This window comes from Octopus bimaculoides, chromosome 24 (genome assembly GCF_046866305.1).
Source record: "Octopus bimaculoides isolate indiv1 chromosome 24, ASM4686630v1, whole genome shotgun sequence".
NCBI classification, from domain to species: Eukaryota; Metazoa; Mollusca; class Cephalopoda; order Octopoda; family Octopodidae; genus Octopus; species Octopus bimaculoides.
In genome coordinates, this window is record NC_142951.1 from 5,579,150 (window position 1) to 5,595,128 (window position 15,979).

Below are 15,979 nucleotides of genomic sequence, written 5' to 3' on the forward strand. Positions count from 1 at the left end.
GTAGACCAAGAGGTCATCTAATGGTGCGACATAATCCAAGAAGGTAATCCAAGAATTAAAGTAATACCTAAGTATCCGCTCGATACACAGATACCCATACATAGGGACAGGTTTCAATGCAGAGTCCCATAGTCATTATTCCAGTGTATTTTCTGGGTTCAAATTCCGCCAAGGTTGATAAATGAAGTACCAGTGAAATACTGGAGGTTGATGTAATCGACTACTCCACACCCCAAAATTTTGAGGCCTTGTGCCTCGAGTAAACAGGGTTATTCCAGTGTCTTTTATGCTGTTTTGTTCCTCATTCTCCATTAGCAGACACTGCCCTTCACTTCAGACAAGACAATCCAAACATCTAGTAACTTATATTAAACGAACATTATTGGAATATTTGAGAAGACGCAGGAGTGGCTGTGTGGTAAGTAGCTTGCTTACCAACCACATGGTTCTGGGATCAGTCCCACTGCATGGCATCTTGGGCAAGTGTCTTCTACTATAGCCTCGGGCTGACCAAAGTCTTGTGAGTGGATTTGGTAGACGGAAACTGAAAGAAGCCTGTTGTATATATGTATATATATGTATGTTTGTGTTTGTACCCCTAGCATTGCTTGACAGCTGATGCTGGTGTGTTTACGTCCCCGTCACTTAGCGATTCAGCAAAAGAGACCGATAGAATAAGTACTAGGCTTACAAAGAATAAGTCCCGGGGTCGATTTGCTTGACTAAAGGCAGTGCTCCAGCATGGCCGCAGTCAAATGACTGAAACGAGCAAAAGAGTAAAGAGTAAGACAATCCTAATCTAATTCCATTTTACAATTTTGGTTGGTGTTTAGTAAATTACTTAATAGTTTATGCTAGATATTAGTATGGCGTTTATGTTGGTTAAAAAAAATAGCAGACTTTAGCAGAGTCGTCGTAGCTCAAAGGTATTGGCTTATCAAACAGGTAAGTGTTTCACTCAAACTTCTGTTGCTGCTCTTTGAGATTCACGTCCTCGTATTCTTCCTAACACGTCTTCATGACCATCTTCTCTGTCTTTTTACAAATGCGGTGACCGTGTGTGTCATCTGCAACAAAACACTTGCAAAAGTTGCTGAGCAACAAGTGATGACTTGCTGTTGTCTTCTTGTCAACAGATCACCTAAAGATCCTTTGCCTGAAAACGCAGGTAAGAGTTAGCAACAGGAAGAGCATCTGGCTGGGGGGGGGGGGGGGATCGTCTTAACAATATAATCACCTAACCCATGCAAGCATGGAAAAATAGATGTGAAACTGGGAAGAAGGAACATATAGCATGTATTATGCAATTACAAATGTGGATGAGTCAGAAAGAAATATAAATAAAGAGAGAAAAGAATTCATATTGCATTATATTTTATATATACATAATATATATATATACATGTATATACATATCTTCATAGTTATACACCCTCACACAAATAGATATTATATAGGCTCAGTCACAAATATATTCAAGACTTGAATACACACCCATACACATAAATTCATAGCAAAGATTGTTTGCCAACATAACATGGCAGTCCTGGTTTAGGACTAATGTTGCTGTAATTTAGCCCCAGGAGACATCGTCTCCAGCTGGTTATTCGACACGGTCTGTGTCCTTATATTTTCGAATAAGGGAATCTAGCACCCCCACTCAGCTCAAACAATATGTCTGTATCGCGATTTCCAGCTGATGAAGGGAAATTAAGCCGGAAATCGCGATACACAGATATTGTTTTGAGCTGAGTGGGGGCGCTAGATTCCCTTGTTCGAAAATATAAGGACACAGATCATGTCGTATAGCCAGCTGGAGACGAGGTCTCCTGGGGCTAAATTACAGCAACATTCGTCCTAAACCAGTACTGCCATGTTATGTTGGCAAACAATCTTTACTACAAAGTACTGTTGCTGAATATCTCACGTTGTGAGATTTAAAAATAGTAATTTTCTAACATACATTCATGTATGTATGGGTGTGTATGTATATATATATATATATATATATATATATATATATATATACATACACATACATATGCAAACATACACATACACACACACATATACATATATGTACATACATAGACACACACACGTGAATACATAGGTATATATACACACACACCAATATATATGCTCTTACATATACATAAATAGGCACACTCATAAACACACATACACACGTAAGCATGCTCTCTTGCACATACATGCGGACACACAAACACACATCAGTACATGTTCTTTTGCATACATAGATACACAGATATATATATATATATATATATATATATATATATATAAACACGCGTATATGCATTACATATACATTCATTCATGAATAATTACCTATCATATACATATATACAGTTAGTCGCCAACAACAGTTAGCATACGTGTGTGTGTGTACGTGTGTATGTGTGTGTGTTCACACACCAAAATAAATTTTGCAATAAGTTGAATAAATAATCTGGGGTCAGGGTTCACCTGCAAGATCAAATGAAAATATCTACAGAAACTGTACACAGGGAGTTCAAGCCACAGGTCGTCCCAATCCTCACCACAGCCCAGCGACTGGCGAGAATGAGAGGAAAAGAGGAGGAGTAGGAGGCGAGAGCGTTAAGATTGATATTAGAACTGCTGGGATCACACAAACACACGCACGCAAGTACACATGCACACATACACACACACACATACACAAGCATACCCACAAACAACAACAGAGTGATGGGGAGGGGGACTGGAAGTCAAAGGTTACAGGGGTTGAAGTCAGGGGTCGTTGGAGTAGTGAAACTGGCAGTGGTGGAGAAGGCGTGAAGGTTTCCCATTTGGCTCAGCCCACTCTGGATATGGTTGATGTGAATTTCCACATTGTTCTGGAAAGAGCTAAAAGAGATAAAAATAATAATAATAATAATAATAATAATAATATGCCAATACACACAGATAGAGAAATTAAGGCAAATAGACCAGATATAGTTGTCAGAGATCACCAAGGAAAAAAAATGCTTTCTAATTGATGTATTAATACCAGCAGATGACGTTTCCCTAAAAGAAATTGAAAAACTTTCAAAATACAAAGACCTGGAAATAGAGGTAACTCGAATGTGGAATCTAAAAACAGAAACAATTCCTATCATAGTAGGTGCCTTAGGTATAATAAAAAAAATATTCAGACAAATACATAACAAAAACACCAGGACTTACAAATATATATAACATACAGAAAATTGCACTACTGGGTACTGCACACATCCTACACAAAACACTTTCAATACAGTAAACATAAGAGCATCACAGCAAACCACAGCACATACCCAAGGCGCACAGAGCTGCGCTCAGTAGTGAAGTGAAAGCACGTTATAAAAATAAAACTACTGAACAATAATAATAATAATGATTTCAAATTTTGTCACAATTTTGGGGGAGGGGATTAAGTTGATTACATCAACCCCAGTACATGACTGGTACCTGATTTATCAACCCTGAAAGGATGAAAGGCAAAGTCGACTTTGGCAGAATTTGAACGTGGTTAAGAGTTGTTTTGACTCTCATTTCTAGCAATGCTGGTGGTGACTAACACCCTCCATCACTCTAAAGAAAATTGTACTTGTTACACACACACACTTTGCTTGCGAAGACCTGTTTGAGGCAAGTGAAATCAAAATCGTTGACGTGGCTGATGACAGTGCCGCCTGATTGATACTTGTGCCAGTGGAACGTTAAAAGCATCATCCAAGCGTGATCGTTGCTAGGGCCACTGATTGGCTCCCATGCCGGTGGCACGTAAAAAGCACCATCCGAGCGTGATCGTTGCCAGCATCACCCTTACTGGCAGATGTGCCAGTGGCACGTGAAAAACAACATTCGAGCGTGGTTGTTGCCAGTGCCACCAGACTGGCTCCCGTGGGGGGAGGGGGGTAAACACAGGTACAAAGACACACACACACGTGACAGGCTTCTTTCAGTTTCCATCAACCAAATCTACTCACAAGGCTTTGGTTGGCCTGAGGCTATAACAGAAGACACCTGTCCAAGGTGCTACGCAGTGGGCTTGAACCCAGAACCATGTGATTGGGAAGCAAACTTCTTACCACACAGCCACACCTATATATATATAGACACAAAGCTTAAAAGTGCTGCACCAAACTGTAAAAAGTACCTACTTTATGTTATTGCCATCCAAACTTTTCTTAATATCATCCAAGCTGTCTTGAAGGGAACAGAATTCAAAAGAATTGAAATCATTTTCAGCAAATGTCTGGGAAGAGAAAAAGAAGAAAAAAAAAAATGGTAAAGGAATTTGGATGGAAACAAATTAACATGAAATTTTGATGACAAGTTTTAACCCTTTTGTTACCTTATTGCTGTTGAAATGCACAGGTTTAGTTTTATTTAATTTTGGAAATAACTTCATCATTTATCTTTTATCTCTTAGCTTGTTTCAGTCATTGCACTGTGGCCATGCTGGTGCACTGCCTTGAAGAGACTTTAGTCAAATGAACTGACCCTGGTACTTATATTTTTAAAGCTCAGTAATTATTCTATTGGCTTCTTTAGCCAGTTCTAAGCTACAGGGATGTAAACACACAAACACTGGTTGTCAAGCAATGGTGGTGGGGACAAAGATGAACACACACACACATATATATATATATATACAAGCTTCTTTCAGATTCCATCGACCAAATCCACTCACAAGGCTTTGGTCAGCCCTGAGGCTATTGTAGAAAGACACTCGCCCAAGGTGCCACGCAGTGGGGCTGAACCCAAAACCATGTCGTTGGGCAGCAAGCTTCTTACCACACCAAACTAACTTTGTCATTATCCATCTGGTGGTGAGCTGGCAGAATCGTTGGCATGCTCGACAAAATGCTTAGTGGTATTTCACCCATCGCTGCATTCTGAGTTCAAATTCCACCAAGGTTGACTTTGCCTTTCATCCTTTCAGGGTCAATAAATTAAGTACCAGTTACACACTGGGGTTGATCTAATCAACTAGTACCCTCCCCCAGATTTGCGCCTATGGTAGAAAGGATTATTTCATCCTTTCAAGGTCAATAAATTAAGTACCAGTTACGCACTGGGGTTGATCTAATCGACTAGTACCCTCCCCCAGATTTCAAGCCTTGCGCCTATGGTAGAAAGGATTATCTCTCTGGTGTTTGGAACATAAATTAACAAGAAATTTTAAAGGAAAGGTTTTAATTTCACAACTTTAAAACTAGAAGCTTTTATCGTAGAACCAGGGATGATGTCTGGCAGTTTAGAATAAAAAAGGGTTCTTAGATCACATTTAAAAGAGGAAGTTTATATCATAGGACACAGGGGGCAGTTTCAGGCAGGCTGGTATCAAAAGGGGTTAAGGGAAGTTGTACTAACCTTGACTTGTAACATCAAAGATGTGAGATTAATTATTAATTTCATCATCTGTTCGTTCTTGGCAGTCTTGGCATTGATGAAGGAAGTCTGGGGAAGAGAATTAGAGAAGTTATTAGAGAGGTGGCAGCGGTTAGTGTAGGCGGGAGTGGCGATGGTGGAGACAGTGGGTGAGGTAGTGAAGGGAGGGGGGTTGTGATGGTATTGGTGGGAGTGGGTGAGTGGCAGCAGTGGGATGAGGTGGTGGTAGTAGTGGTTAGTGTTGATGGGTGTGGCGATGGTTGGTGTTGGCAGGAGTGGTAGGGTGAGGTGACAGCAGTGGGGGGTGAAAAGTGGTGGTGGTACTGGTGGGGGTAGTAGGAGTGATTGTGGTGGTATTGGTGAGGGTGGTAGGGTGAGGTGGCAATGGTTGTGGTGGCATTGGTGGGGGGAGTGTTTGTGGTGATTGTGTGAGACAGTTATGTCACCATAGTGTAGTGGCTGCCAAAAGTCTTCAGGGTGCCGATCTCTTGGCACATGGGGTCGGTTTTCTAGTGGTGGTAGTGGTGGAGGTGGTAGAGGTATGAGTGGTGATGGTGACTGCAGTGTGAAATGATGATGATGATGTTAGTGTTGGTGGTGGTAGGAATGGTGGTGACCACAATGTGAAATGGTAGATGTGTTGGTGATGGTGGCAGGAGTGATGATGGTAATGGTAGTCATGGTGTTGGGGATGTAGTGCAAAGTGGTGGCTGGAGTGGTGATGGTGTTGGTGGTGCTAGTGGGCAAAGTGCAAAGTGACAGTGCGGAGATCCACTCCAACTTACCAGGCGAACCTTCTCGACCATTCTCTGGGCCTCGTCCTCACATCTCTGCTTAATCTCCGACGGTTGGTCTATCGCAGGTAGGCCCTGTTCAGGAACAATCTGGAAGACAAAGAAATACAGATTCACACTTCACTCAACTCCCTTCATATCAAAGGTGCCAGCTTAACCCTACCCGATTCATGCAAGCAAGGAAAAGTGAACACTAAACAATGATGGGGGATAATGAAATCCAACATCAGTCAGTATTACCTTCCCTACTTCCAAGCACATTAAAATAAGTACCAATATTGGAACCAATATAATTAACTAAAACCGTTTGTGGCAGTGGCCCAACACCTGTGAAAATCAATCAGTGTAAACGATTGGAAAAAATTCACAAAAAATAAAGGCAAGAGTGACAGGAACAACCACGGAAAAGATGCGAGTTGACATACCTCCTGGCAGAAGTGCTGCACACTGTTAAGGTATTTCTGTAATTCCTTGTTTAAACGTTCCAGTTCAAGGACGACACCAGCGTATTTCCGCTGGAATTCATAGGTAATTGGTTTCTGTAATGATTCCTAGCAAAGAGAACAACGTTTAATTAATAAGGAGAAAACGAATTGGCAAAAGGTGAAGGAAGAAGTGGCCACTGCTCTTACCATGCAAAAAAAAGTCAGAAGTGAAAGACACAGCTAACAGTCTAAAAAATAGATGACTGGAGTAGAAATTTTAATATTACCTGAACCATATATAACTTTTAAAGATCATAAAGATAATATTCTTGCCAAGCACACATGTAGAGCAATAAATCTAGGAAAAAGTGAGATAAGCAGCCTCAGTAAAAACATTTTTAGATTCCATCATTTTTTTAACATCAAACAGGTCAATTCTCCTCTATTATGGAATAAGAGCTTATCAGTGATCGAGTGGTTTGATAACATAGATAGCATGCACCGTAGTAAATCTATGTAGTTCTATACAGAGTTTCCTCCAGCTCTAACTAAATACCTTCTCGAAAAGCTTTAGTGTTTGGTAGAGGGTTTTATTTCAGCACTCATGTCAGTGCCATGTAAGAGAAAAAAAAAAGAAAAAAAAAAAAAAAGGCACCTGAGCTAGTGCCACATGAACAAACACCCAGTACGCTCTGTAAAGTAGTTGGCATTAGGAAGGACATTTCAGCCGCTTGTGTTTGCACTCAAACGCTTTAGCTGGGTAAACAGTCTTTACTGTAAACCTAGCAAAAATTTGCAAGTTAATATTAATTAGCTCTTATCTAGTTTATCTTCTCATGGAGATTCCTTTTTAGTGTGATCATTATTTATTACAAGGATACATTAAAAGACAATGGCTTCAAAGATAGAATATAATACAAGTAAAACAGCTCTAATATACATTGGCACAAAATAAACATTATTTTATATAATCCTCTATGTAAAATATCACACGGTATAATCCACTATGCAGTTTAGATGTTCATTTTAATGTGGCCCAAGTTTTATTAACCCTTTAGCATTCAAAACCAGCCATATCCGGCCTAAATATTCTGTGTTTTATATTCAAATAAGTCAGGTGCCTCTCACACCTACCCTACAATGTCATTTGAAAATTAAGCAATCACATCATGAAAATCTCAAAACTAGAAGATAATACATGATTAATTCAAAACAATGTGAATAAATGAACATTACATTCGACAGAATAATCTGAATGCTAAAGGGTTAGATATCATAAATAAGTATTTCCATACAGACCATTAACATCATCAGATCTTCAATAGAAGCAGTGTTATAGAGAGTAACAGTTTCCACAGCCAGTGTTATCAAAAAAAAAAAAAAAAACTTTTTAAGCATAAACAGAGAAACCTCACTTCTATGTAATTACAACAACCTTAATATCTGCCCACTGAATGGCAAGTGACTTTCCAAAACATTAGTTTATTGAGCTAAAGTCTCTTTCGCAAATAAATATGCATGAGCACACACGCACGCGTGTATGTGTGTGCATGTGTATATGTCTGTCTCTCCTTGTCTTGGCATTGCATGGTAAGTTGTAAAATGGTTGTCACGGCCACACAAGCAGTGTCATTCATTTCCAATCATCTGTAAAAACATGTCTGGCCTTGGGGAAATATTACCTTGCTCAGAAACAGGAAGAGCATCTGGCCATAGAAAATCTGCCTCAATAAACTCTTTCCGACCCATGCAAGCATGGAGAAATGAAAGTTAAAACAATGACGACGATGGATGTATTTAAAACATTTACAGCGTAACATCGAAACAGAGAGAAGACAACTTACAAATTTTTCTGCGTGACAGTTCATTTCTTTTAATTTCTTTATCCAATCTTTTTTCATTAAGAGTATTTTTGATAATTTAATCTGAAAATAGATTTAAAGGCAAAGTTTATCTCACAGGACAAACATACCGTACGTCGAAATCTAGAAACAAGACACCTCATACTCATCAGAGATTAAACCAATCACAACACGGCATAGATATATTGATTTCTACATACTGATTGCTAACTTATGCACAAAACATCAAACTTATTGAAAAATACTGTGGGACTATCAATTATATCAACCTCCATCTTTCGCTGCTTTCCAAAAGGAAGAACGGTAATGTCGACTTTGTGGAAGATTACATCAATCCCGATATTTGGTTGGGTCTTATTTTATCAACACCCAGAAGGAAAAAAAGGAAATAAATTCGTGAAAGGTGCAGTCGATTGTACCCGCCTCAGTTCTTCACCGATTCTTATTTTATTGATACCCAGAAAGAAGAAAAGCAAAATCAACTTTCATGGCATTTGGAAATAGAATATAAGGGTCATAACTACCATATTTTAACATGTATAAGGAACCCCCTAATTTTGGGGACTTAAAATTTGGAAAAAAGGTTTTGTAAGGGATTATAATACTATCCATGTATAAGAAACTCCCATATTTTTTTAACCTAATTTTCGACAAAAAAAGGGTTCCTTATACAGGATGTGCACAAAGTCTGGGTACATGGGGATTAACACGTACTTTAAGAAATTATTGTTTCTTATATTTAATTGTTTATCTTATGATTTTATTTACTCTGTGTACCCAGACCTTGTGGATACCCTGTACACATTAAAATACAGTTCAACCAGTTCAACTCATACCAGCAAAGTAAAGCAGATATAAAATAACGATGATGATGATGATGATGATGTATCATCATAATCTCACTAACGAGATTATGATGTACACGACTGAAGTTCTACAGAATTATTAAAATGGTATCTTTATCATTTCACAATAATGATAACGAGTGAAGATGACGACAGCAATGAACGATAATGAATGATGATTAATGACAATGAATGATAATGAATGACGGTGATGAAGTTTATTGGCTGCAAAATTAATACTTACAACATGTAACAAAAACTTCACTGGAAACCCTCCATAAGTGGCCCCTTCTAAACTCCGAAACTGGGTTTTTATGGGAGAACTGCTGAGAAGGGGATCGTTCTCCTGAAAAATACACACAACCATTAGTCATCATTAGAGATTTTATTTTATTTTCAAAACAAAAAACAGTTGTTACCTGGCTAAAAAAAAAAAAAAATCCACGTAAAAATATAGACCCTAAATTGTTGTTGTTCTTGTTAATGCTATAATTGTTCACCCCCAGGTTGGTCTTGCTCCCCAATTACAGAGACTTATCAGTAACCCTTTAGCATTCAAACCAGCCATATCTGGCCCAAAATATTCTTCCTGTTCTATGTTCAAATAGGACAAATCTGATCTCTCACACCTACCCCACAATGCCACTGTAAAAAATAAACAATCACATCATTGAAATCTCTTAACTACAAGATAATGCTGGATTAATTCAAAACAATGTGAATGAATATTCAAGTTTTGGCACAAGGCCAGCAGCTTTGGGGAAGGGAACAAATGGATTACATTGACCCCACCCCACCCCACCCTGCTCCTCATTAAACAACCCTAAGAGGTGAAAGGTAAAGTCAACCCCAGCAAAATGATAATAATAATAAATAATAATAATAATAATAATAATGCCTTAGGTATAATAAAAAAATATTCAGACAAATGCATAACAAAAACACCAGGACTTACAAATATATATAACATACAGAAAATTGCACTACTGGGCACAGCACACATCCTACGCAAAACACTTTCAATACAGTAACCATAAGAGCATCACAGCAAACCACAGCACATACCCAAGGCACAGAGAGCTGCGCTCGGTAGTGAAGTGAAAGCACGTTATAAAAATAAAACTACTGAACAATAATAATAATAATAATAATAATAATAATAATAATAATAATGATGAGACAATTATAGAAGCTTACCAGTTGGTGACTGGGTGACCCTATCCGAGGAGCAAACCTCGGAGGATGGGATGTCGTCAACTTCGATCGGTGCCGCTGCTGAAAGGCTGATAATGGTGTCGTTTCTTGTGGACTTGTGCTCTTTGGAATAAAAAAAAAGAAAAACATTTTTGAATTTTATCAACTTGGGGCCCAGTGCTCATAGAAAAGGGGGTCGGGTATTTTGTACTGCAGTAACAGAGAGTTAATCCTTTAGCAGTTAAACCGGCCATTATCAGGCCCAAATATTCGACTTGTCTTATGTTCAAACTGGCCAAATCTGGCCAGAAGCTGTGATTTTCATCCAGCAAAAATCCTTTTGTAGACATCATCATCATCGTTTAACGTCCACTTTCCATGCTAGCATGGGTTGGACGATTTGACTGAGGACTGGTGAAACCAGATGACTACACCAGGCTCCAATCTGATTTGGCAGAGTTTCTACAGCTGGATGCCCTTCCTAAGGCCAACCACTCAGAGAGTGGTTATATATACATATGTAGTGTTATATCAATAGTTTTTACTATAGAGATACTTCCATTCTATAATTCAAATATATATAAACTTGGTGTTATACCTGTGTGCGTGAGGATGCATTTCCAAGCTCAAGCATTTGGAGGAAATCCCAGAATAGCTGAAGATTGTTCTGAGAGAGAAGAGGAAAGGGAGGAAGGAGGAGGAGGAGGAAAAGAACAGCAGGACTTACCAAAACCTCGTAGTCGGAGATGGAATGCGTACCCAAGCCAGCTCGGTCGAAGATCACTCTGTACGTGTTGTTAACAGTGTCTAGGGCTTCCACAGATCCCGTGAACAAACCGTCTTGCACCTTCCTGAACCGTGCTGAAAGAAGTTCAATTGCATGTAGAAAGAGAAAACAAGTTTGTCAAAAATTAAAGGACATCATCATCATAATCATCATTTAACGTCTGTTTTTCCATGCTAGCATGGGTCGGATGGTTCAACAGGAGCTGATTAGCCAGAAGACTGCACCAGGCTCTCATGCCTGTTTTGGCATGGCTTCTATGGCTGGATGCCCTTACTAACACCAACCACATTAACCCTTAAAGCATTTAAAGGAGTCACATCAGGCCCAAATGTTTAACCTGTTTTATGTTGAAACCCACCAGATCCAGCCTCTCACACCTACCCTTCAATGTCATTCTAAAAGTATATAATTACATCAGCCAAATTTCGAAGCTATGAGATATTGCATAGAATTAATTTTAAAAAAACAGTGTCTGAAAAAGCATTACATTTGACAATAATCTGAATGCTAAAGGGTTAAAGAGTGTTTTTTTCTTTCTTTATATATATATATATATATATATATATATATATATATATATATATATATACGTATATAGATAGATAGATAGATGTGTGTGTGTGCATATGGGGACCTCAATAGTGTAGGTAGCATGATAACAGCACCCAGTCCATGTTGTAAAGTGGATGGCACTTGGAAAGACATCCAGCCATAGAAACCATGCCAAGGTAGACATAGGAGATCAATGCAGTCCTTCAACACCTCAGATCCTGCCAAACCATCCAACCCATGCCAACATGGAACATGGATGGATATCAAATGATGATCATACATATACATATGTGTGTGTGTGTGTGTAAATATATATATATATATATATATATATATATATATATGTGAGCAAACTACATGAACACATATATACATAGGGTCCAACCCATGATAACATGGAAAGCGGACGTTAAACAATGATGATGATGATAATGACAGGTATAAATGCATATAAATATGCGTATTAAAAGGCACCTGTGCAGGTGACAAATAGAAAGCACCCATGCTGGTGGCACGCAAAAGGCACCCAATACAGTCTTGAAGTGGTTGGCATTAGAAAAGGCATCCAACTGTAGAAACCATGCCAAACCAGACTGGAACCTAGTGCAGCTTTCCATCTTACCAGTTCCAGTCAAATCGTCCAACCCATGCCAGCATGGAAAGCAGATGTTGAATGATGATGATGATGATGATAATGATACACACACAAAGAGTTCACATGGCCACTACCACCACCACCACCATCATCATCATCAGACAGATAAAACAATCCAATAAACTTACCTGTTACTTTGGTTCCGATGACCAAATGCATGGGTATCTCTTCTGGCAAGTCCTTGAAGTTTGTCAACTCCCGCAGTTTCCTCTGCTGTAGTAACCGGATTTTACAACGCCGCTGGTCGAGAGCATCACGTTCCTCTTTGAAGAAAGCAGCTGAGCACCTGAGAAAAGATGACAAACATTACCACACAGATTACTTTTATTGATAGCTCAGTTGTGCACCACACCTGGGGAAGCTGACAGGTTCATTTCCACAGGTGTGAAAACTGACCATCTTTCATCGTCATTTAACGTCCGTTTTCCATGCCAGTACCCGCCTGACTGGCCTTCGTGCAGGTGACACGTAAAAGCACCCACTACACTCTCTGAGTGGTTGGCGTTAGGAAGGGCATCCAGCTGTAGAAACTCTGCCAAATCAGATTGGAGCCTGGTGTTGCCATCCGGTTTCACCAGTCCTCAGTCAAATCATCCAACCCATGCTAGCATGGAAAGCAGACGTTAAACGATGATGATGATGATGATGATGTATGAGATGGACGATTTGACTGAAAGCTGGTAAGTTATGGGAACATAAACACACCAACACCTGTTGTCAAGTGGTGGTGAGGGGCGAACAAGCAGACATGAAGAGACACACACACACATGATGGGCTTCTTTCAGTTTCCATCTTCCAAATCCACTCACAAGGCTTTGATTGGTACGAGGCCACAGTGGAAGATATTTGCCCAAGGCGCCATGCAGCAGGACTGAACCTGGAACCACGTGGTTGAGAAGCAAGCTTCTTACCAAACATCTACGCAAATACAGAAACTGGGGAGCTGTTTCTGAGACTCTTCAGTTAATGGCAGACACAGCACTTGGCTGGAATTCTACAAGTACTGCTAATGAATAATGGTAGCAAAAAGTGAACATCAAAATTAAAGGCAATTAGCAAACGCAACTTTTCCCCCTCCACCCACTCACCTGCGAGGTTTACCCATGAGACGTCGAATCTTGCACCATTCTACCCTCCGTAAAAGCTTGGTTTTAAGCTGAGGGAAAGACTCCCTCAAACAACTGCAAAACTCGTTTTCTCCTTGAAATAAAGGCCTGCAAAATCGAAAAATAACATAAGCAACAAATCATGTATAATGGTAGGCAGAAGGGCCACACTGGCCCAAACACACCAGGTATCTTTCCATTCCAACCAAACAACCTGTCTTCATTGCCACACCATGTCTTCTCTCACAAACAGCCTCATTATTACACTGCAACTCCAATCCATGCCCTCATCGACATCCTACACCTCCTATACACTGTCATTACTACACAAAATGTCCTCACAAGACATCCTACATCGCCACCACCACCACCACACACGTCCTCATCAACATACATTCGGTCAAGTCACTCTTGACTGACCGCTACAGCTTACAAGTGGACCAGTACAAACTGCCACATGCTTGGATAATCATACACTACACCAGGAACCTCCACCAAGGCTTGCTTGGTGAGGAGGGAGTTTTGTTGGACATCCAGCAGGACAAACAACAAAACCTGTCAATGGGGCAGAAAACCTCAAGAGAGTCAACGGCCATCTAAGGATGTGTGAGGGTGCAAGGCCTAAATCCTACACACCCTGTCACTACTATACTATATCTTCACACAATCTCCTCACAAAGCACCATCACAACAACAACAACAACACATCTTCATCAATACACATTTGGTCAAGTCACTCTTGACCGACTGCTATTGCTAACAAATAAACCAGTACAAACTGCCACATGGCTGGGTCGTCAGTGACTAGACTGGTAACCCCCCAGCAGGACAAACAACAAAACCTATCAAAAGGCAGAGGAACTCAAGAGAGCCAACGGCCATCCAATAATGTGTGAAGGCACGTGGCCTAATGGTTAGGGGTGTTGCACTCATGATTGCAAGGTCATGGTTTCAATTTCCAGACTGGCTGTGTGTTGTGTTCTAGAGCAAAACACTTTACTTTACATTACTCCAGTTTACTCAGCTGTAAATGGGTAACCTTGTGGTGGGTTGGTGTACAAGGGTGCGATGGTGACTCAGGAAAATCAGTCAAACGGAGGTCTTGCAATCCATGTTCTGTATTCAGTCATCGAAAGGATGAATAGCACAACCTGTACCATGAATCCCGACCGGTTGGGACTGGTTGTTCAACCTTGTCGAAGGATGATGAACATACTAGACTGCAACGCACCTCCACACACAAATATATCATTGCTACACAACACATTTTCAGATACAAATTAAAATTATCTCAAAGCTAATTAACCCTTTAGCATTCACATTATTCTCTCAAAAGTAATGCTTATTTATTCACCTTGTTTTTAATTAATCATACATTATCTTGTAGCTTCATTTAACATCTGTTTTCCATGCTGGCATGGGTTGGACGGTTTGACAGGAGCTGGCTCGGCAGAAGAGTGCACCAGACTTCGTGGTTTGTTTTGGCAGGGCGTTTACAACTGGATGCCCTTCCTAACACCAACCACCTAACAGAGTGGACTGAGAGCTTTTTACATGGCACCACCATCTGCAAGGTCTGTTTTGGCATGCTTTTTACAGCTGAATTCAGGAAGATATTTCGGTACTTGTTCAAGAAATGTTGCCAGGCAGAATCAAGTTGTACCGTATTTTCTAGCATACAGCCAAAGATGACATAGGAGCTCGATGCAGCCCTACAGCTAGCTGGTGCCCTGTAAAACCGTCCAACCATGACAGCATGGAAAGCAAATGTTAAATGATGAGGATGAAAAACAATTCAATTTACTCGAAAATTATTTTAATTCTAAGCTTAAACTTTTAACTTACATATCTAAATTTGAGTAGAACCATTCGTAACAGACCCATCGGTGAGCTTTAGGTAACTTGAGCAGGTTGCGGAGAGGGATACCAATTGCATATGCTTTCTTTTTGTCAGGCGAGCTGGAAAGTCTATTGTACTGTGATGGGTGAAAGAGACAAACTGTACATTAGCTAAATACCAATGATGACGACAATACACACATCACATACTGTATTTACCTGTGCACAAGTCACACCTGTAATTTAGTGTTAATTCTTGGGATAAAGTTCTTCTCTTTGTAACTTTAGCTTTGCCCTGAGTATAAGTTGCACTCAAGTACAAAAAGTATAAGTAGCACTCGAGTTTCTTCTAGTACAAAATTGTGCAACTGATGTACAAGAAAATACAATGTATGTGTGTGTATATATATATATAGAGAGAGAGAGAGACAGAATAGATAGATAGAAAGATAGACATGTAATATACAGTGATACTTCGCAGTACGAGTTTAATTCATTCCTTGACCAAGCTCG

General features: G+C 39.8%; 1 protein-coding gene across 3 annotated transcripts in view; it reads right to left on the reverse strand.

Moving 5' to 3' along the window:
- Nucleotides 1-1,357: 1,357 nt before the first annotated feature.
- LOC106880031 (protein lin-9 homolog) overlaps nucleotides 1,358-15,979 on the reverse strand; it is a 29,224-nt gene continuing 14,602 nt past the window's right edge. For all 3 annotated transcript variants that reach the window (XM_089341441.1, XM_089341439.1, XM_089341440.1), the window contains 12 exons: nucleotides 15,473-15,603; nucleotides 13,610-13,735; nucleotides 12,649-12,806; nucleotides 11,254-11,387; nucleotides 10,530-10,649; nucleotides 9,577-9,678; nucleotides 8,470-8,550; nucleotides 6,626-6,751; nucleotides 6,192-6,290; nucleotides 5,389-5,475; nucleotides 4,173-4,267; nucleotides 1,358-2,892 (listed from right to left, as the gene is read on the reverse strand). In XM_089341441.1, coding sequence (XP_089197567.1) covers nucleotides 2,754-2,892; nucleotides 4,173-4,267; nucleotides 5,389-5,475; nucleotides 6,192-6,290; nucleotides 6,626-6,751; nucleotides 8,470-8,550; nucleotides 9,577-9,678; nucleotides 10,530-10,649; nucleotides 11,254-11,387; nucleotides 12,649-12,806; nucleotides 13,610-13,735; nucleotides 15,473-15,603 — 1,398 coding nt within the window. In that variant the 3' untranslated portion in view covers nucleotides 1,358-2,753. The remainder of the gene's footprint in view (nucleotides 2,893-4,172; nucleotides 4,268-5,388; nucleotides 5,476-6,191; nucleotides 6,291-6,625; nucleotides 6,752-8,469; nucleotides 8,551-9,576; nucleotides 9,679-10,529; nucleotides 10,650-11,253; nucleotides 11,388-12,648; nucleotides 12,807-13,609; nucleotides 13,736-15,472; nucleotides 15,604-15,979) is intronic.